This window comes from Somniosus microcephalus, chromosome 1 (assembly GCF_052327205.1).
Source record: "Somniosus microcephalus isolate GS21.2 chromosome 1, FLI_Smic_1.0, whole genome shotgun sequence".
Classification (NCBI taxonomy): domain Eukaryota; kingdom Metazoa; phylum Chordata; class Chondrichthyes; order Squaliformes; family Somniosidae; genus Somniosus; species Somniosus microcephalus.
In genome coordinates, this window is record NC_140987.1 from 178,342,722 (window position 1) to 178,366,265 (window position 23,544).

A 23,544-nucleotide genomic window follows, 5' to 3' on the forward strand; every position below is an offset into this window, starting at 1 on the left:
CCTCTGAGGAGTCATCTTCCTCCTGGACAGTGGGGAGGCCTCTTGATGGACCTGTGGGAGAGTAAAGAGATGAGTTAGATATGTCATATGAAGAATGGGTACAGATACCATTATGCACATGATGACCATGATGGAGGGAAAGAGAAGGTTGAGGGAGTCTGATGGAATGAGTGTAAGGATGGAGTCAGAGTTATACAGCACAGAAAGAGGCCCTTCGGCCCATCGTGTCCGCACCGGCCATCAAGCCCTATTCTAATCCCATTTTCCAGCACTTGGTTCGTAGTCTTGTATGCTATGGTGTTTCAAGTGCTCATCTAAATGCTTCTTGAATGTTGAGGGTTCCTGTCTCTACTACCCTTTCAGGCAGTGAGTTCCAGATTCCAACCACCCTCTGGGTGAAAGATTTTCCTCAAATCCCCTCTAAACCTCCTACCCCTTACCTTGAAACTATGCCCCCTAGTTATTGACCCCTCTACTAAAGGGAAAAAGTTCCTTTCTATCTACCCCATCTATGCCCCATATAATTTTGTACACCTCAATCAGGTCCCCCCTCAGCCTTCTCTGCTCTAAGGAAAACAACCCCAGCCTGTCTAGTCTCTCCTCATAGCTGAAGCGCTCCAGCCCAGGTAACATCCTGGTGAATCTCCTCTGCACCCTCTCCAATGCAATCACATCCTTCCTATAGTGTGGTGACCAGAACTGCACACAGTATTCCAGCTCTGGCCTAACTAGCGTTTTGTACAACTCCATCATAACCTCCCTGCTCTTATATTCTATGCCTCGGCTAATGAAGGCAAGTGTCCCATATGCCTTTTTAACCACCTTATCTACCTGTCCTGCTGCCTTCAGGGATCTATGTACATGCACACCAAGGTCCCTCTGATCCTGTCCTTCCTAGGATCCTACCATTCATTGTGTATTCCCTTGCCTTATTAGTCCTCCCAAAATGCATCACCTCACACTTTTCAGGGTTAAATTCCATTTGCCACTGTTCTGCCCATCTGACCAACCCGTCGATATCATCCTGTAGCCTGAGGCTTCCCTCCTCGCTATTTACCATGCCACCAATTTTCGTGTCATCGGCGAACTTACTGATCATACCTCCTACATTCATATCTAAATCATTAATGTACACTACAAACAGCAAAGGACCCAGCACCGATCCCTGCGGTACACCATTGGACACAGGCTTCCAGTTACAAAAACAACCTTCGACCATCACCCTCTGCCTCCTGCCACTAAGCCAATTTTGGATCCAATGTGCCAAATTGCCCTGGATCCCATGGGCTCTTACCTTCTTGACCAGTCTCCCATGCGGGACTTTGTCAAAAGCCTTACTGAAGTCCATGTAGACTACATCAACTGCACTACCCTCATCCACAAACCTAGTCACCCCCTTGAAAAATTCAATCAAATTGGTTAGACATAATCTCCCCCTGACAAAGCCATGCTGACTATCCTTGATTAATCCTTGCCTCTCCAAGTGGAGACTAATTCTGTCCCTCAGAATTTTTTCCAATAATTTCCCTACCATGTTAGGCTCACTGGCCTGTAATTCCCTGGTTTATCCCTACTACCCTTCTTGAATAATGGTACTACGTTAGCTGTTCTCCAGTCCTCTGGCATCTCACCTGTGGCCAGAGAGGTTCTGAAAATTTGTGTCAGAGCCCTTGCAATCTCCTCCCCTTGCCTCACACAGCAGCCTGGGATACATCTTGTCTGGGCCTGGGAATTTATCCACTTTTAAGCCCGCTAAAACCTCCTCCCTGTCAATACTAATTTGTTCAAGTATATCATAATCCCCCTGTCTGATTTCTATGCCTACATCGTCCTTCTTCATAGTGAACACAGATGCAAAATATTCATTTAAAACCTCACCCACATCTTCCGCCTCTACACACAGATTGCCACTTTGGTCTCTAATGGGCCTTACTCTTTCCCTGGTTATCCTCTTGCCCTTAATATACTTAGAAAACACCTTGGGATTTTCCTTTATTTTGCCCACCAGTGTTTTTTCATGCCCCCTCTTTGCTCTCCTAATTTCTTTTTTTAAGTACCCCCCCTGCACTTTCTATACTCCTCTAGGGCTTCCACTGTTTTTAGTCCTTTGTATCTGCCAAAAGCCTCCCTTTTCTTCCTAATCCATTCTTGTATATCCCTTGACATCCAGGGTTCCCTGGGCTTGTTGGTCCCACCCTTGACCTTTACGGGAACATGCTGGCGTTGTACTTTCTCTATTTCCTTTCTGAAAGACTCCCACTGCTCTGATGTGGATTTTCCTACAAAGTAGCTGATCCCAGTCCACTTTGGCCAGATCCTGCCTTATCATATTAAAATCGTCCTTCCCCCAATTTAGAACCTTTATTTCCGGTCCATCTTTGTCCTTTTCCACGACTACCTTAAATCTCACCGAATTATGGTCACTGTCACCAAAATGCTCTCCTACTGACACTTCTACCACTTGCCCGGCTACATTCCCTAGAATTAGGTCCAGTATCGCCCCCTCTCTTGTAGGACTTTCTACATGCTGGCTCAAAAAGCTCTCCTGGATGCACTTTAAGAATTACGCACCATCTAAGCCTTTCACACTCTGACTATCCCAGTTAATATTGGGGAAGTTGAAATCGCCTACTATTATTACCCTATTATTTCTACACTTCTCTGAGATTTGCCTACATATCTGTTCCTCTATCTCCCCCTGACTGTTTGGGGGCCTATAGTACACTCCTAGCAAAGTGCTTGCCCCCTTTTTGTTTTTAAGTTCTACCCATATGGCCTCATTAAAGGAACCTGCTAAGATATCATCCCTCCTTACAGCAGTAATTGACTCCTTGATTAATATTGTGACACCCCCTCCTCTTTTACACACCCCTCTGTCTCGCCTAAAGAGTCTATACCCCGGAATATTGAGCTGCCAGTCCTGCCCCTCCCTCAACCATGTCTCTGTGATAGCAACAAGATCATACTCCCATGTGTTCATCAACACCTTCAATTCATCTGCCTTACTCGCAAGACTCCTTGCATTAAAATAAATGCCATCCAGCCTTGCCATACTCCCTTGTGCCATTACAGGTTTGCTCTGCCTTCCAGGCTGACTTGTTTTTTCCTCTATATTTGGCTGTGCATCACCCCCTACTATAGCTCCACTCCGTATCCCATCCCCCTGCCAAGTTAGTTTAAACCCCCAACAGTACTAGCAAACCTCCCCGCAAGGATGTTGGCCCCATTCCGGTTCAGGTGCAACCCGTCCGACTTGTACAGGTCCCACCTTCCCCAGAAGCAGACCCAGTGATCCAGGAAACTAAAGCCCTCCCTCCTGCACCAACTCTTTAGCCACGCGTTCATCTGCTCTATCCTCCTATTCCTATACTCACTAGCACGTGGCACCGTGAGTAATCCAAAGATTACAACCTTTGAGGTCCTGCTTTTTAATCTGCTACCTAGCTCCCTAAATTCTCGTTGCAGGACCTCATCCCTCTTTCTACCTATGTCGTTGGTACCAATGTGAAGCATGACCTCTGACTGTTCGCCTTCCCCTTCAGAATGCCCTGCAGCCGTTCAGTGACATCCTTGACCCTGGCACCAGGGAGGCAACATAGCATCCCGGAGTGACGTCTGCAGCCACAGATACATCTATCTGTTCCCCTTACGATAGAATCCCCTATCACTATTGCTCTCCCACTCTTTTTCCTCACCTCCTGTGCAGCTGAGCCACTTGTAGTGCCACGGACTTCCCTCTTGCTGCATTCCCCTGAGAAACCATCTCCCCCAGCAGTATCCAAAACGGAAAATCTGTTGGAGAGGGAGATGGACCCAGGGGACTGCTGCACTACCTCCCTAGTTCTTTTACTCTGTCTGACGGTCACCCATTCCGTTTGCCTGTGCACTCTTTACCTGCGGTGTGACCACTTCGTTAAACGTGCTATCCACGAAGATCTCAGCTTCGCGGACGCTCCACAGTGACTCCAGCCACAGCTCCAGCTCTGAAACACGGATTTCGAGTAGTTGCAGCTGGAGACACTTCTTGCACGTGATCGCCCTGGACACTGAAAGTGTCCCTGACTTCCCACATAGCACAAGAGGAGCACTCCATGCTGCCCTGCCATATCCTGCCCTTAATTTACTCCCTCTACTTCCTTTAAATTAAAGAATATTAAATACACTAGGGACCTTACTTCCCTTTAAACACTACTTACTCTAAACTAGAGACCTTACTTTTACTTCAATGACTGGATTGTAGAAATACTCACCAGGTCCTACTTACCAATCAGCTCCTTCCCTGGTTGTGACGTCACTTTAGCGGTTTCACAGTTGTTGTTGTTTGACTGCTCCCGCTCTCGGACTCTTTCCAAACTCGCAGCACTCCAGTGTCGGGCCTCCTCTGCAGCACTCTTTTATGGCCGCTCTGCCTTCTCTCAGGTCCCACTGCCGCTCCCACACATGTCCGCCTCCTCCGATGTCAGGCCTCCTTTGCCACGCTCCTTTATGGCCGATCCGCCTGCTCTCAGGTCCCGCTGCCGCTCCCACACAGGTCAGCCTCCTCTGGTGGAGTGGGGTGCCAAAGCCAAGTGGCCTCCTTGTGCGTTGTTAGTTGGTATGATTGCACTAGGATGAGGGTGAGTGTGAGGGGTGGTTAGTCAGATGGGGATGTGATAATGTAGATAGAGGGATATGGGCGGACGTGAAAGGTATGTTGGAGAGTAAGGATGTGCAGGAGTAGGGTTCGGAAGGCACAGTGATGGGGATGTGATGAGAGGCACAGCAGGATGAAGTTAAGTGTGGCTTTGCACTCGTGTTTCCTGAACTAATGAGATAATTGAAACGTTTGCGGCACTGCACCCAGGTCCTCCTGTCCACATCCCTGCGGTTAACATCCTGCAATCTCCAACCAGGCTGTTTCGGTCTCCTGGGGAGGTCTCTTCCGCCCACTGGAAGGGAAGAGGACCTCCCTGCATGCTCTGACTCCCTCCAAAAGCATATGGAGGTAGTCATTGAAGTACCTGGGTGCAGCCCTCTGCCTCTGGGCAGTAATTTCCGAAGTGTTTGCAGCACTCCAATGCTGTAGTGCACTGACTGCACTATTTTAGATTAACCTTCAAATGTAATATGGCCATGGCCCCTTTAAATATCCCAGCTGAAAAAACGTCATGGATGATGTCAGCAGACCTGCACCATTTAATTGGGCCAGGTAACGTGCAGGCCGGCCTTAACAGGCCCTATTGACATAAAGTCGTTTTGTGGAGCGAGATGGAACCAGCAACGGGATTGCAACCCACCATGGCGACCACCTACACTTGACCCGCCCAGGTAGGGAAAATTCCGGCCATTGTCGTGGACTAAAATAGTACCAGTAAGCACATTTTTATTGTAAGTACCATGCTTAATATTCAGTTTAATGACTAAGATTTATCAGTAACACTGTTACCTAAAAATTTAATTTGGAGTAAGTACAATAATACACCTATTCGTAACAGTAGTGAAATCTAACCATTTTTAGTGCAGTTGGTACATATCATCATTGTTGCATCTTAGATATAATGGAATGTAATTATAACTACCAAATGGTCAAATTGTAGGAAAATGTGTAATGAGTAATATGATAATCTAGAGGTTCATCGATCAGTTTAAGAACTCTCTCATTTTCTAATCAAATAATCCTTATCCTTTTATTTAAACTTCACAAACTGTTCTGCTGCTCTACATTTTTGCCATTTTGTTTGTTGTTGGTTATCAGTATTGTCAAGCTAAAAAAGAAAATGCTCCAGGCTCCGGCAAGCAGCAAGGCTCCAGGCTCCGCAATGTGATTCGGCAGGCTCCACTTCTGGTTTCCTCGCCAATTGAGTGCGCATGCATAGCTCCAAAGGTCTTCAGGTGCCCCAAACAGGGGCGCATGCGCAGAAGACCTTGCAAATAATCACTCTGATAAATACTTACCCTGTATTTACTGATTTAAAAGGCTGTGCTGATTTGAGGCAGTCGAGTCTTTGAGCAGTTTCAGTCAGCTGTTTGCACCTCATTAAAGTGTGATTACATAGGATATATGGCATAGAAACAGGCCATTCGACCCAACCAGTCCATGCCGGGGTTTATGCTCCACCCGAGCTTCCTCCCGTCTTTCCTCATCTAAATCTATCAGCATAACCCTCTGTTCCCTTTTCCCTCATTTGCATGTCTAGCCTCCCCTTAAATGCTTCGATACTATTCGCTTCAACCACTGCCTGTGGTAGCGAGTTCCACATTCTCACCACTCTTTGGGTAAAGAAGTTTTTTCTGAATTCCCTATTGGATTTCTTGGTGACTATCTTATATTGATGCCCTCCAGTTATGCTCTTCCCCACAAGTGGAAACAGTGTCTCTATATCCACTCTATCAAAACCTTTCATAATTTTAAAGACCTCTATTAGGTCACCACTCAGCCTTTTTTCCGAGAGAAAAGAGACCCAGCCTGTTCATCCTTTCTTGATATATATACACCCTTGCATTTCTGGTATCATCCTTGTAAATCTTCTCTGCACCCTCTCCAGTGCTTCTATATCCTTTTTATAATATGGCGACCAGAACTGTACGCAGTACTCTAAGTGTGGTCTAACCAAGGTTCAATACAGGTTAAGCCTAACTTCCCTACTTTTCAATTCTATCCTTCTAGAAATAAACCCTAGTGCTTGGTTTGCATTTTTATGGCCTTGCTAACCTGTGTCGCTACTTTGTGATTTATTTATTTGTACTCAGAGATCCTTTTGTTCCTCTACCCCACTTAGACTCGCACCCTCCAAGTGACCTCCCCATTATTCCTACCAAAATTTAATACCTCACATTTATCTGTGTTGAATTTAATTTGCCAATTATATGGCCATTCTGCAAGTTTATTAATGTCCTCCTGTAATTTGTTGCAGTCCTCCTCAGTTGTGAGGAGGGTGCAAAGAGGCTTCAAGGGGAAATAGACAGGCTAAGTAAATGGGCAAGCAAAATGGCAAATGGAATATAATGTGGAGAAATGTGAAGTTATCCACTTTGGTAGGGAAAATAGAAAAGCAGAGTATTTTTTAAAATGGTGAGAGATTGGGAAATGTTGGTGTTCAGAGGGACCTGGGTGTCCTTGTACACGAATCACTGAAAGTTAATATGCAGGTACAGCAAGCAATTAGGAAAGCAAATGGTATGTTGGCCTTTTTTACAAGAGGATTTGAGTATAAGAGTAAAGATGTCTTACTGCAATTATATAAGGCCCTGGTGAGACCACACCTGGAGTATTGGTCTCCTTGCCTAAGGAAGGATATACTTGCCATAGAGGGAGTGCAACTAAGGTTCACCAGACTGGTTCCTGGGATGGGGGGATTGTCCTATGAGGAGAGATTGAGTAGACTCGGCCTATGTTCTCTAGAGTTTAGAAGAATGAGAGGTTATCTCATTGAAACATACAAAATTCATACAGGGCTTGACAGGGTAGATGCAGGGAGGATGTTTCCCCTGGCTGGGGAGTCCAGAACCAGGGGTCACAGTCTCAGAATAAGGGGTCGGCCATTTAGGACTGAGATGAGGAGACATGTCTTCACTCAGAGGATGGTGAATCTTTGGAATTCTCTACCCCAGAGGGCTGTGGAGGCTCAGTCGTTGAGTATATTCAAGACAGAGATCGATAGACTTTTGAATATTAAGAGAATCAAGGGATATGGGGACAGTGCAGGAAAGTGAAGATGAGGTAAAAGATCAGCTATGATCTTACTGAATGGCGGAGCAGGCTCGAGGGGCCAAATGGCCTACTCCTATTTCTTATGTTTTTATGTATTTGGTGTCATCCACAAATTTAGAAATTGTATTTTTGATTCCAAAGTCTAAGTTGTTAATGTAAATTGTGAACAGCAGTGGTCCCAGCACAGATCCTTGTGGAACACCACTACCCACCTTCTGCCACTGTGAATAGCTACCCTTTACTCCCACTCTCTGCTTTCTGCCCTTAAGCCAGCCAGCAATCCATTCTGCTACTTGTCCCCTGACTCCTCATTCTCTGAACTTGTTCATTAGTCTATTATGGGTTACCTTATCGAAGGCCTTTTGAAAATCCAGATAAATTACATCTACTGCATTACCATTGTCTGGCCTCTGTTACCTCGTCAAAAACATCAATAAGATTGGTCAAGCAAGACTTTCCCTTTTGAAATCTATACTGACTATTCATTATTATATTTTTGGTTTCTAGATGTTTTTCTATTTTCTCCTTTAGTAGGGATTCCATTATTTTTCCTACCACCAATGTTAAGCTGACTGGTCTATAATTCCCTGGACATATTCTATCCCCCTTCTTAAATATCGGTATTACATTAGCTATCCGCCAGTCCTCTGGCACGACACCTTTTTCTAATGAATTATTAAAGATGTGTAGTAATGCCTGCTATCTCTTCACTAGATTCTTTTAAAATGCGTGGATGTAATCCATCCGGACCAGGGGTTTTATCCTCTGAGTTTGATTAGCTTATTTAATATATCCTTTTTTTTTAATATTAAATGCACTTCTCATTACTAATCTCATCCTCCAATGTCATGTCCACCTGTTCTATTTCCCTGGTAAATACTGAAGCAAAATAATTATTTAATATTTCTGCCTTCTCTCTATTGTTACCTGTGGTAATAGCCTGTCTATCCCTTAATGGCCCTATTCCCATCCCAAACTTCCTTTTTTTTTACTGATGTGTCTATAAAATATTTTACTATTTTGTTTTATGTTCCTTGATAATTCAATTTCATAGTTCCTCTTTGGCTCCCTAATTGTTTTTTTGACTTCTCCTAATCTTTTCATATTCTACCTGATCATGCACTCCCCTGTACTATGTACTTAATGTATGCCTCTTTCCTCATGGCTTTATTCATCCATGGATCACAGATCACAGAAACCCCACAGTGCAGATAGAGGCCATTTCGGCCCATCGAGCCTGCACCGACACATATCCCACCCGATCCCCGTAACCCCTACACCAACACATATCCCACCCTATCCCCGTAACCCCACGTATTTAATCCCCCTAACACTAAGGGTCAATTTATCATAGCCAATCAACCTAACCCACACATCTTTGGACTGTGGGAGGAAACCGGAGCACCCGGAGGAAACCCACGCAAACACGGGGAGAATGTGCAAACTCCACACAGACAGTCACCCGAGGCCGGATTCGAACCCGGGTCCCTGGCGCTGTGAGGCAACAGTGCTAACCACTATGCCACCATGGAGTCTCATTATTGTTCAGTTTGTTCTTTCCTTTTAGTGGAATATATTTTTCCTGCACTCTGTTGAACACCGTTTTAAGTGTTTCCCATTGCTATTCTATATCATTGTTTGCCAATATTGTTGCCCATTTTTTCTCCAAGTTCTATTCTCAGCCCCTCAAAATCAGCTTTTCTCCAATCTGTTAACCTGGTTTTCGTCATACTTATGTCCTTCTCAATTATCATCTTAAAGCATATTATATTCTGGTCACTATTGCCAATATGTTCCCCTACTTTTACTTCTCTTATCTGCTCTGCCCATTACTAGATCCAATAGCGAATCATCCCTTGTTGGGACTTTTTACATATTGGGTTAGAAAGGAGTACTGGTTACATTGTAGGAACTCCATTCCCTTATCCCCTTTACCTACCTCTACTGTCCAATTAATATCGGGGTAGTTGAAATCCCCCACGATTATTATTCTGTGTTTTTTTACTCATTTCCCTAATTTGTCTGCATATTTTTTCCTCCACCTCCCTTCCACTATTAGGTGGTCTGTATACTAAGCCTATTAGTATGATTGATCCTTTATTATCTCTATCCATATAGATTCTATTTTTGTCTTGCTGATATCTGCATCACTTTTTTCTACTGCCATTATGTTATCCTTAATAAGTACAGCTACCCCACCTCCCCTTTTCCCTCCCTAGCTTTTCTAAATATGTTATACCCTGCAATGTTTAATTCCCAGTCCTCATTTTTCTGCAGCCATGTCTCAGTAATCTCTACTATGTCTGGCTCCTGGCAACACATGATTGTCTCCAGCTCTCCTGTTTTACTACAGACACTATGTGCATTGTTGTACAGACAGTTTAACTCATTTTTAATAAGATTTCCTCTCACTTTATGTTTAACCATTTCCTGTTCTATAACTATTTATTCCCTTGCCATCAATGTCCTCCCTTACTTTATTCTTTCCTATGCTCTTTTTTCCTGTTTTGTTTATATTTAGGCTGGTTACGTTTCTTGTAGATCCCTCCCCCCATCTCACTAGTTTAAAGCCTTTGCCACCTCCCTATTTACCCTTTCCGCTCGGACACAGGTCCCATCCCGGTTCCATCGGTACAGCTCCTTCCAGAATTGGTGCCAGTGTTCCATGAAAAGGAGCTTCTCTTTCCCACAGCAGCCCTTTAGCCACGTGTTCATTCTCCTGATCTGTCTGCTTCTATGCCAATTTGCATGTGGCTCGGGCAATAATCCAGGAGATTATTACCCTCAAGGTCCTGCTTTTTAATTTAGATCCTAACTCCTGATATTCTTTCAGCAGGACCTCCTCCCTGTTCCTACCTATGTCATTCGTTCCAACATGGACCACGACAGCTGTATTTACTCCCTCCCTTTTCATGTTCCTCTCCAGCCACCATGAGATATCCCTTTACCCGGGTAGGCAACACACCCTTCAGGATTCTCGTTCTTGGCTGCAGAGGACGCTGTCTATCCCCCGAATTATAGAGTCCACTATCGCTACCACATTTCTCTTCTGCTCTTCCACCCTCCCCCCCCACCCCCCGGACAGCCTTCTGAGCCATGGTACCTGGGGCTGCATTGTGGCTGTCCTCCCTGCAGTCTTTCTCCATGTCCTCACAGGTAGCGAGCACTTCATACCCGTTGGACAGGACCAGTGTCTGCGGGACCTCCTTCTCAACCTCTCCTAAATCCCCACTACTTGTCTTCCTAACACCCTCCCTTTCCTGAATCTGTGCTTTCCCCTGGGGTGTGACTGTATTGTGGATAAAACTGTCCAGAAATTCCTCCCCCCCCCCCTCCCTTATGTGTCAGAGTGACACCAGCTCAATGACTGAGCCAGAGAGATTCGAGATGGAGAGATCTTCTGCAGACGTGTTTGTTCGGGACAGTCTCGCTGTCCACAAAGTCCCACATACTGCAGTCCAGACACACAACCTGCCCTGCCATATCTTAGTCTAACCTTATTTTATTTATTTAATTAAAGCCTTTATTCAACAATTATTTAGTTATATTAATTAGTTTAACTAGTTAAGCTATAAATTTAATACAGTACGTTATAGTTTCCCACTCCTAGTTTAAACCACTGTCTTAAGTTAGAGAGAAAAAAACCGTAATACTCACCAACCAATCACCTACTTGCTGTCCTCTGATGTCACTCCTTGTTTTTTTTGGAAATCGTGGAAGGTCCCACCGCAGCCGCCTCCGATTAGGTCTGAGATGTTCGTCCGCTCTCTCCTTTATGTACCACTGCAGCCGCCTCTGATTAGGTCCACGCTGTTCCTGCGCTCTCTCCTTTATGATGTCCCGCCGCTGCCTCCGATTAGGTCCATGCTGTTCCTCCACTCTCTGCTTTATGTCCCGGTCGCCGCTGCCTCCGATTACCTTAGTAATAAGATTCTGGATGCAATAACTAACAATTAGGAGAGGCAGTTGCTAAGTGAGATAACCTGTTTTTAAAAAATGTTGGTTACTTATCTTTTTGCTTTTACCATCCAGCAGGCAAATCGCGTTAACACCAACATGTCCGCTATAAGTGGCGGGAACTGTATCTCTATTGTTCCATATTCTCCTCTAATACACCTGCATTCTCACTTTCATCATACTGTATTAAATATTTTGTATTAGATTTTACATATCCCCAACATACCTTCATTCTCCACAATAAGACATCTTCCCTCATCCGCTTCATTGCGTGTCAGCCATGGCTCAGTTGTAGCACTCTCAACTCTGAGTCATAAGGTTGTGGATTCAAGTCCCAATCCAGATACTTGAGCATATAAGCTAGGCTGGCACTTTGTTGCAGTACTGAGGGAGTGTTGCACTGTTAGAGCTGCTGTCTTTCAGATGAGACGTTAAACTGAGGCCCCGACTGCCCTCTCAGGTGGACATAAAAGATTCCATGGCAGTATTCAAAGAAGAGCAGGGGAGTTCTCTCCGGTGTCCTGGCCAATATTTATCCCCCAATCAACATCACCAAAACAAATTACTGTATCTGGTCATTTATCTCAATTCGGTTTGAGAGTCCTTGCTATGCACATATGTGGCTATGTTTTTTTTTATGCGTTTGTGGGATGTGGGCGTCGCTGGCAAGGCCAGCATTCATTGCCCAACCCTAATTGCCCTCGAGAAGGTGGTGGTGAGCCGCCTTCTTGAACTGCTGCAGTCTGTGTGGTGAAGGTACTCCCACTGTGCTGTTAGGGAGGGAATTCCAGGATTTTGACCCAGCGACGATGAAGGATTGGCAATATACTTCTAAGTCAGGATGGTGTGCGACTTGGAGGGGAACTTGGAGGTGGTGGTGTTCTCATGCGCCTGCTGCCCTTGTCCTTCGAGGTGGAAGAGGTCGCGGGTTTGGGAGGTGCTGCCGAAGAAGCCTTGGTGAGTTGCTGCAGTGCATCTTGTAAATGGTACACACTGCAGCCACGGTACGCCGGTGGTGGAGGGAGTGAATGTTTAAGGTGGTAGATGGGGTGCCAATCAAGCGGACTGCTTTGTCCTGGATGGTGTTGAGCTTCTTAAGTGTTGTTGGAGCTGCACTCATCCAGGCAAGTGGAGAATATTCCATCACACTCCTGACTTGTGCCTTGTGGATGGTAGAAAGGCTTTGGGGAGTCAGGAGGTGAGACACTGGCTACAGAATACCCAGCCTCTGACCTGCTCTTGTTGCCACAGTATTTATGTGGCTGGTCCAGTTAAGTTTCTGGTCAATGGTGACCCTCAGGATGTTGACAGTGGGGGATTCGACCATGGTAATGCTGTTGAATGTCAAGGGGCGGTGGTTAGGCTATATTACAACAGTGACTACACTTCAAGAGTACTTCAGTGGCTGTAAAGTACTTTAAGATGTCCTGAGGTCATGGAAGGCGCTATATAAATGCAAGTTCTTTCTTTTCATCCCTGAATGATCCTACCCTCTCTAACTGTCCCATTATATTTTATATTGTGTATATGATCTGATTTTTAAAACATTTCTCATTTAGCCCTTTTAGTCTTGCTTTTCACTTCTTTACACTTTCTACATTCATGATTATCTTTAGCATTGTTAACGCTACTGTTTTGTCTCTCCTAGTTTTAGTTGAATTTCAAACTCTATCTACAGAACTCTTCTTTTATACACCTCTTTTTATTCTTTTCAGAATACATTCATTTTGTACTTTATGCATGCAATATATACATATATTTCAAAATTTCTCAATTTATGGGTACTTAAAAAAAAGACTATGGCCTAGAAATTCAGTTGTTTGCGCCAGCCGCTAGCGCCTTAGGAGATGTGGGGCGCTAGGCGGCTAGCGGCCGGGCGCAGCGCGATCTGCGCCTCTCCCCAACTTCAGTAAAGATTTAGTGGCGGCGCAAAGCCTTTGCGCGCGCTCAGCTGCGCGCGCAGATCCTGACGTCATTTCATCGTGCAACGCCCTTTGTGTGCCCCAAACCGGAAATTCAGTGGTGCTGGCCTATTGTGCGCCTGGCGCCCCTAGCAACTGGTAGAGGGGAACGGTTCCCAGTCGCTGCGGGGCACGGGGGGCGCAAATTAAAGGGCACTCCTCCTGCAGTAGAAAAGGCAGCCATTTTGCAACACTCCTTCGTTGTGAGAGATGGATCTTTGCAGAGAGACAAAGGTAGACAGCTTTCTGGTTTGGCTCAACACTCGCACAGGTACTTGTGGCTTCAGGCCACAGCTTTGCACTTGTCTTTAACTTCAGAGCCATCTCATTGATTGGAAACATATAATGGGGGCTGCAATGGGTGCAAACGTTGGCCTTCTCCATTGCATTCAAAGGGCTCAGAGACGCCGTGAGAGAGTGCCAGTCATGGCCAGACGGAGAGGGGGCAACAGGCATCAGCAAAGGAGGCCTTACCCACCCAGGGTATACCGCCAGCAGTTCTCATATCTGAACATGTCTGACGAGCAGTGTGTTCGGAGGCTGCGATTCCGAAGGGCGGTGGTCACGGAGATCTGCCACCTGCTTCGCGGAGATCTGCAGCCACATCTGAGGAGCAGGACGTCTCTGTCGGTGGCAGTGAAGGTGACGGTGTCTCTCAACTTCTATGCCACCGGCTCCTTCCAATCCGCTACTGGGGACATTTCCAACATCTCCCAGTTTGCCGTACATTGCTGCATCCGCCAGGTGACCAATGCCCTTTTCAGAAGGAGACGTCAGTTCATCTCCTTCTCCATAGCCCTTGTCAAGCAGCAACAGCGTGCAATGGGCTTTGCAGCATTAGCGGGCTTCCCCATGGTGCAGGGCGCCATTGACTGCACGCATGTGGCTTTGCGGGCACCTGTAGAGAATGCCGAGGATTACCGCAACCGGAAGGGCTACCATTCACTCAACGTGCAGTTGGTGTGTGACCACAGGCAGCTCATCCTAGCTGTCAATGCCCGCTTTCCAGGCAGCAGCCACATGCCTTCATCCTGCGCCAGACTTCTGTGGCAGACATGTTCCAGGCCCAGCCTCACCCACGAGGATGGCTTCTCGGGGACAAAGGCTATCCTTTGTGCACCTGGCTGCTGACCCCGCTCCGTGCGCCCAGCACCCCTGCTGAAGAGGGATACAATGACAGCCATCAAGCAACCAGGAACATCACTGAGCAAACAATCGGCGTCCTGAAGCAACGGTTCCGCTGTCTGGATCGTTCCGGAGGAGCCCTGCAGTATTCGCCTGAGCGAGTCTCCCATTTCGTGGTCGTGTGCTGCATGCTGCATAACCTGGCTATCCACAGGACTCAGCCACTGCCACCAGACATTGGAGGACCACCAGAGGAGGAGGAGGAGGAGGAGGAGGACCAGCACAGGAGGGAGGCAGAAAGTGCAAGGGCCGCCCGTCGGCGGCTTATTGAACGTCGGTTCTAGGCCCCCTCTCAGGGAATGGCTTGTGCCAATGGCACAAGATGAATGTAGCTGCTCCACAATCCCTCAGCCGAGCAGGGCAACCAGGACTTCCAAAAGAAAGCATGGACAGTGCGATTTAAGAACATTTATTACTTTGATACCTCTGTGCCCTTCCCACATAACAAACTAATGGAGAGAAGCCCCCCCCAAAAACACAAATCGAGCAGTCTCGGCCTTTCCAAAAACACAAATACACCAGTCTCGGCCTTTCAAAAAAACAAATCCACCCTCCCCCTTTAAGAGCTCACCGGCGCCAGAGTGTCTGCCGTCAATCAGCAGCTCGCCGCAACTGCGCTGCGCCCGCCCTCGGGGGTTTCGCCCCGGGCCGCCGGCTTAGCGCCTAATGATAGTCGTGCATCGCCTGTTTTAGCGCAGCAGCAACCTCTTGGGGCGATGCCACTGAATATCGGCGAAGGTGGCGCGAAGTTGCGCCGGGCGCAAACTTTAGCGGCCGCCCGGCTGTAGCGCCCCAAACGTGGCTATACTGAATTTCTAGGCCTATAGGTTCTATACCAACCAGGAATCTCTTGCAGCCATATAGATAATATTTGTGCACCATTCTGGGATGATAGATACGTCACGAACTGCAGCGGTTCAAGAAGACGGCTCACCACCACCTTCAAGGGCAATTAATGCTGGCCTTGCCAGCAATGCCCACATCCCAGAATGAAATCAAGAAAAAAAGCAGATCCTAGTTGAGGTTTTTGTCTTAATCGCTCCTGTTAATTTATTTTCATAATGGGTAATTCTGGAGTTGGTAGGTTGGTTTTATTCCACATCCTCTATGGAATACAATTGTTACATATACAGTGCAATCCTCATATATGCAATAGATCTCAAATAGGATTAATAAGATGCAAGTAACAGGGTAGATTCAAAATATTGCTCACTATTTGAGGAGTAAATATGGGACTGGGTAACAATTTGCATACAGATCATTACCATCATACTATACATCTCATCATAGTTGAATAAAAAAGACAATCATCTGTACCAAAACATTAATTCACAGTGGTGGCAATTCATTAAATATTGAAGCTTTAGCTGTTTGACAAAAACTGACATAGTCCATTACAACTGCAACAGAAATTCCTTCAGCTCATAGAAATAAAAAGTAACCTCCAGAGGAAATCATACAAATGTCCTTTAACAGTAAAATAATGTTCTGTATAAACACTGTTGTACTTTAAAGATGCAGTTCAGTATATACTGGTTTATTTGGCAAACTTGGTACAGTACATATATAATGCAATGACCAATTTACAAGAACAAAGGATATGTGGTTCAAAACATGTCAATTATTATTGTTTGAAACTGCAGTTAAAACTCAAAGTTGGATAAATATGTACTTGGGTAACAGCTCAAATATTCTCATTAAATGGATATAAATCAATATGACATTGCTCAATGCTCCACTGAATGCAGTTATCAAGAGTCTGCACAAGACATGCTATTGCATAACAGGTTAACTCAAGAATAATTCACAACAAGACACAAAGTCAATGTAGAGATGAAAGTTTTGTGTTCCACAACACATAGTATGTAAACAATAAAAAACGAAGTATTGAGCTTTATATACACATACATAATCCCCTTTACAAAACATATCTGTAATCATTTCATATAAAAACATATATAGACTAGATTTACATTTTGCAAATTATGACAAATACAGTTTATTTGTAGCTAAATCTGTGGCGTAATGTAACAAATTCCAATAACCTTTCTTAAAACAGCGCAGCTTTATATTTGCATATTAGCAATGTTTTAAACAAGAAACAAAAACACAAGACTACATTTTTAGATAACTTGCAATCTTCAGAATAAAAATAATTTTGTGCCAGTTTAAATGTCCTTTACAAATTTAAAAGTGTCTATCAAGTACCATAGTTCAAAATAGTTCTGTTAAACAGAGTGGGTGACTTTTCTCTCTATATACATATATACATACATGCACACAAAAAGAACAGAAACAATTTTTCATCAAAATTGCACATACTTTTTCAATGTGAACCTATGTCCAAAAACAAAAACCTTAATCGTCAATTACAGGTTGAAATCACAGTGATAGTGAATTGGAATCTGGGCAAACAAGTATCTAAAACTTTGGTCGTGACTAGTGTAATCAAAAACATGGTGCAAAGAATCTTATTAAAAAAGGGAGAAAAAGGAAGCGGTGTCTGTCAATCATACTTAATGTATCCTCAGAATGATGTAAACAGCCCTAGATTTTTATTGTACAGCATGAAATACAAATAGCTCACTCACTTTTTCAATCTTAACTCAGAGACCTATCCACTTATTCAGAAAAGCCAAATTTGAAAAACTGCACAAGATATCATGTCACACAAGATTAATCACCTTAACCTGCAGTATCTGTGTAATAATAAGGCTTCCAAATGGAAAAAACACAAACTGGAATATAAATAGTTGAAACCAAAAATGACAATTGGATTTTCATGACCATTTAAATGAATTTCTCTACATTTTACCGTCAAGTGGAAATGTTAGAGAATAAAACTAAATGAGCAAATTTCACTTATTAAGGGAGCAAATAATGGACGACAAACAGATTTTTTAACAACTCACTTTAAAACACAATGGCCTAGAAATTCAGTGGGCTGCGCCACCTGTTAGCGCCCAAAGAGGGCACTTAGTGGGTTTTACACCACTGGCCATGCCTCCCGCTAAATTTAGCGGGACGCTAATGGCGGCGCTAGCCGTTAGTGCTGCGCCGCTACTGATGACGTCATCGGTGTGCGCAGCGCCCCGCTACCGCCCCGATCGCGAAATTTGGTAGCACCCCCTGCTTTAACGCCGGTCACAATTTGCGACTGGTTCAGGAGGGCCGACTTGTGGCAGTAGAGGCGCGGGGCGGCCATTTTTTTTTGCTGGCTGCCTGCCAGCACCTCTCCGCGCCGCCGTCCCCGGCCTCCTGAGCACCCCCCCCCCCCCCACGGATTGCCGGCTGTGTCCCAAGAGCCCGGCACTTCTCCTCGGTGCCGGACTCTTTTGCCGGCACTCGCGCTCTTCGAGCGCGCTGCAGCAGGCCCCTCCCCTTTAAGAAGGGGAGGAAGGCCTGCAGTACCGCAGCGCGCCGTGCCACAGCGTGTGGTGCTGCGGCACGTTGCGCTGCGAACTTCAGTTGCAGCGCCCCAAGAGGGATGCGGGGCGCCTCGAGAAGCGCCGCGCTTCCCTCTGGGGCACGCAAACTGAATTTGCGGCGGGCGGCCGCGACTTCTTCCGGGGCGTTACTTCCAGCACCCTGGCGAGGCTGGCACCCCAAACGGGGCACCAGTGAATTTCTAGGCCAATGGGTTTTAGTAAAAATGTGCAATTTAATCCACAAAACACTGTCACATTTTCCATTAAACATAGTTTCACTGAAATAACAACAGAAAATGCTGGAAACACTCAGCAGGCCAGGCTCCACGGATGCTGCCTGGCCTGCTGAGTGTTTTCAGCATTTTCTGTTGTTATTTCAGATTTCCAGCAGCCGCAGTATTTTGCTATTTTAATAGTCTCACTGAACCCTTCTTAATAAAGTTGAGCATGTAGAGGTAATTCAAATCCAGATTTCATATTTAGATCCCAGCTTTTCTGAATGAGATTTCACCACACAGGAAACTTTCTATTGCACAGTTTTAGCTTTTTTGGAAATACTACACCTGTGGGTAAAATAAAAATGTAGCACTACACTAACCTCAGTCATGTAAGCAAGCTGAAATTTAAGAGTCATAAAAATGACAAATGTGAAATTCCTACCATCAACCTTACTCTGCTCTTTTTTTTAAATTAACCCTTCATATAATTTATCTTGGCACAAACATAAATGAATAAGGGGTAGTAATATTTTTTAAAGAAGGGGTACTTGTCCACAAAGAATACATTTTCTTAAGGATCATATTGTATTTCCATTTATTTCCATGTAGTACAAGTTGGTTAGGATCAGCTTACTTCAAAGGCAGCTTTTCATTCATCAGCTATGGTCATCTTTAGCTTTTAGTGGAGTTGTTGCTTTGTCATGTAGGCTGATGGAAAGTGAATTTTCTGTTGGTGAAGATGGCCCAGTGATAGACACAGTACTGTAACATCCACTACTGACTGCATGGCAAAAAAGGCAAGGAAATTCACCTTTAAGCGAATTCACCTTTAAGTTAATTCACCTAAAAGGCAACATCATTATTTTACTGCAAGAACAAATGGCATTCACTTAAAGCAGATGGAATGGATTTACAGCAAATCTTCATCAATTGAAAGGACTAAATCTGTTTGCAGGGTAGATTAACCAAATGGGTCTTGCTAACAAGGCAAATGAACTAGGGGAATTAAAAAAACCACACAGCATTCATTATATCTTAATCTAGCAGTGTGCAACTACAAACTTGTTCTCTCATTGGACATTCAAAGTGGCCAATGAAATAGCCGCCTATTTAGGCTCAAAACCCAAAACAGTAAATTTCCCCATTCAGTTAACCAAGTACCTGTACAAGGAAGGCCAAAAACAAGGAGACAAATCAAATGCAACAAAAAGATGACAAAAGAAAAAGATAGCACACATCAGAATGAAGAATTAATCACAGCTAAAAATCCATTAGGAATAAGCTGACAGAAGAAAAGGAAACCAGAGTGAAAAATCTCAGTCTCGTGTCTCTTGAAATTTGAACTCTTAACTTTATTAGAGGGTGGGTTTTGCTGGTCTTGGCCCAGTTGCCACTAGACCCCGGGGAAAACTCACTCAGGAAGACTACTCTCCTGCACAAGTCAAGTAAGCCTTGGGCAAATTGCAAATGGAACTGTTGGCATCTGTAGTAGTGCCTGCAGAAAAAGGGAATTAATTTAAAAAAAATCTTCAGTCAGTTTTCAAATAGTAAAATTAGGTAGCTGACCATTTCATCTCAAACAAGAGCAAATGGACAAATATTGTGTATATGGAGTTAGGTCAAAGCTCAGCCATGATCTAAATGAATGGCGGAACAGGCTCGAGGGGCTCAATGGCCTACTCATGTTCCTAAAGGGACACAGCAAAAGTTGTATTTTTGATGAATGATTAAAAACTTTAAAATACATAAAAAAATGAAGCTAAAGGCTTATAAGATTACATGAACCTGTAAATTTAAAGTAGCACAGTTTATGTTTATGATGGAAACAGCTTTAAGTATTAGCCAATGCATAACTTTGGCATCTCACTCAGAGAGGTTAGAAAGGTGGTTAGTGTGAGAACTATAAATATCTCACTAGTAAGGGTTACTCTTCGGAGTCTGAGATGAAGGCATATTATTGGGGCTGTTTATATAGAGCTTATCCAGCATCTAAGCTGTGCTATATCTGACCTGGAAATGCTTGATGGAGAACATAAAAAATGGAGACTCTCTTTTGCCTAGCATAAACATCCTTGAAGAACAGAAAAATGGCATAAAAATGAAGCTGTTCCTATAATTAGACCACAAGGTGCTCATCATGATCCGTAACAAAGCAAGTTCCCAGTTTTACCTTGCCACAGGAAAGGAGCTAAGCGAAGTTTAGGCATTTCCCCACAAGAAATGTACAGGAAAAACAGAACGTAAACACAGTGGCATAATTCACCAAATGACACTGGTCCATAGCTCAAGTGTGGCAGAGGCGTAGGAATAAATCCCCTCCCTGCCCTTTGAGCAGATGTTGTCATAGGGGATAAATAGAGTGAAAAGCTGTGATTCAGTGCCTTAATAGTGTTTGAGGTGGTCCATCTTTTATACAATCAAACCCAGACCCCAAAAGTTTCTTCTTTTAAAAAAAAGTGTTCTAACGGACTCAACTGCCCAGTCGCCATACAACTACTTAAAGGTAGTACTTTCAATAATTGAGATCATACAGAATTTAACATAACAATTCAAATTACAGAAAGACCAATTTGGTTCTTTCAACAGTGGAAAGATTTTAAAAAATCTTTCAAGGAATATAAAAGATACATATCACAGTAAAGCAATGTTTATCTACGCAAGAATATAGCTTACTTACAGAATGTAGATCTGTTACTATCTTGATCTGATGATTGAGGCGATGGAAGTATCATTCTGGGAGTATATGTATTTAAAATTCTTCTACCCAGAGATAAAACACTTGCAGAAACTAGAATAAAAACAAGATAAATTACGATCAATTTTGCACATGATCTTTCTGTCCTCAAAGCTCTTGGCTCTAGTTAGCAGAATATTTCACCAAAATTTTAAACATATACCTCAAAATCATCACATTGATCTAGGAGAAACTTTTAATTTTTTGTCATCAAAATTGAGGTGAGTGGGTGTTTGGCAGGACATGATGCCAGCAAATGGCTCAGGCACAAACTAACTGGAGGGATAACAAAAACCGGAGGACTGCTCATTTTTCTAATACTCGGAGCCTGCAGGGACCGCTCATCTGGGAAATTGGGAAAACTAAGGTTCCATGCATTCAGAAAGTTAATTCTCGACAGGGGTACCAATCTTGGCTGTCTCTTTTATTGTCCTGGAATTTATAGGGGGCAATTTTGAAACTTCTTTTTGCACTTCTTATAAATCATCAAGTGTGCTATAAGAAACAATTTCTCAAATACTGTAATAGAAGTTTTCAAGAAGCCATAATAGCCAAAGTATCCCAGTACCTTGGCAGAAGACCAGCCACTCAGATTCAAGGCATTTATACAGCAGGTCTTCCCCATCTAATGTTGCTCTTGTCTAAATTGAGTACAGGTTAATATCTAATGGATAAATTCTGCCCAATAAATCTGATCGCAGGCCAACTTAATTTAGGAGAAGAAACCCCATTCCTAGGAATCCAGTCTGTTGAACCCCTCCTTTGGAGGGGTACAGCATTCTTGCTCAATTTCCTGTTATGCCAGGAGGAAACATAGAGAATCACAAAAGTAGATCACTGAGCCCTGGTACAGACAACTGGATACATTTCTAGAAAGGGAATGGGTTAAGGGAATGGTGAGTAGATGGGTAGCTATGGTTAATCAGGTTTCCATTGCTCTGTCTTTCTATTTAAATATCTCTGCTGCACCGCAAATTTACACAACCAAAGAAGTAATTAGTAGTCTCACTTGAGGATGTAGGAGCTTTACAAGAGACGGTGCTTTCAGGAATTGATGCAAGAAATTCATCCACTTGCTTCAGAGATAGTGAATTATGAAGGGTTTCAAGAGGGCAAATGGAAGGCACCATAGAATAGAGCTCAAATCCTGTAAAGAAACACTTCAAACTTAATAACAGAAGTATAAAAATACAGATTCATTAATGAATGCATGTACATGTTGTATGTACTGTGTACACACATGCAAAGGGGCACACTAAACACTTCAGGTGTAATGGGAATGCGTGCCTACTACATTTTGTGGTACATCAGCTAAAAATAGGTTACACAGGTCCCAGGGCTCCCATCAAGTACCAAGACACCACGCATAACTATTATACTATTTCCTCTGATCGATTTGATTTCTCTTGCTGTTACCATTTGAAACAAGGGACGCGACAAAGGCTCTACAGTTATCCTTCACGATAATGTTGCTTTCTACAAACTACATTTCGGTCACTAGATCTTTTAATTATTTAACCAGTGTAGAAGAAGAATTACATTTACACGTGCTTTTCCATTTGATTGAAAAATATTGAGCACGAGGTCAGTTACCTACAACTCTCATACTCAATCTCCAAGGTAAAATACAACCCAGTGGGAAAGCCTTTTGTACCCCGAATTATCTTTGCATGTTCTTGAAATATTGAAAGTGAACAAAATAATTTTGAATTTTCACATAACAGGTAGTGTATATCCATTAACATTTGAAATGAGTGACTAATGCTACAAGACAAATGCTTACTCAATATCACAGAAGCTACAGCACAGAATCAAGCCATTCTGTGCCCATTATGCCACTGTTTGTACTCCACACATCTTTCATAAAGGAAAAATTACTTATTTGACATTTGGATGAATTGTGCATCAAGAAATATATGCATTGTTCAATTCTTTTTATATATTAAAAAAAGTGGTATGTCAATTCGGGGAAACAAACAAAAAGATCTTCCTTATTCCTGAAAGAAGGCACACAATTAGAACGGTGTGAAGCCTAGTGGGCAAATCACGTGAATGGCAAAACAACCTCTCCCTCCACCACCAGCATATTGTGATTACAGTGTTCACTATCGACAGGATGCACTGCAGCAACTTGCCAAGGCTTCTTCAGCAGCACCTCCCAAACCAAAGACCTCCACTACATAGGACAAGGATAGACAGTGCATGGGAACACCATCACCTCCAGGTTCCCCTCCAAGTCACACACCTTTCCTGACTTGGACAAATATCGTTTCTTCATCATCGCTGGGTCAAAATCCTCAAAACACCCCACCTAACAGGATTGGGGGAGCACCTTCACCACACGGACTGTAGCGGTTCAAGAAGGTGGCCC

The 23,544-nt window shown here is 43.9% G+C and overlaps 2 protein-coding genes across 3 annotated transcripts in view; both read right to left on the reverse strand.

Annotated features, from left to right (window-relative positions):
- The window catches only part of macir (macrophage immunometabolism regulator), a 49,751-nt gene extending 30,588 nt beyond the window's left edge, over positions 1 to 19,163 (reverse strand). The window contains exon 1 of one of the 2 annotated variants that reach the window (XM_085987720.1): positions 19,074 to 19,163. The gene's annotated coding sequence lies outside the window, so the exon portion shown is untranslated. The remainder of the gene's footprint in view (positions 1 to 19,073) is intronic. The other variant, XM_085987711.1, reaches the window with a different exon arrangement.
- Positions 16,296 to 23,544, reverse strand: part of ppip5k2 (diphosphoinositol pentakisphosphate kinase 2) — a 207,207-nt gene continuing 199,958 nt past the window's right edge. The window contains 3 exon segments of the mRNA XM_085987698.1: positions 16,296 to 19,220; positions 21,117 to 21,227; positions 22,183 to 22,320. Coding sequence (XP_085843824.1) covers positions 19,096 to 19,220; positions 21,117 to 21,227; positions 22,183 to 22,320 — 374 coding nt within the window. The 3' untranslated portion in view covers positions 16,296 to 19,095.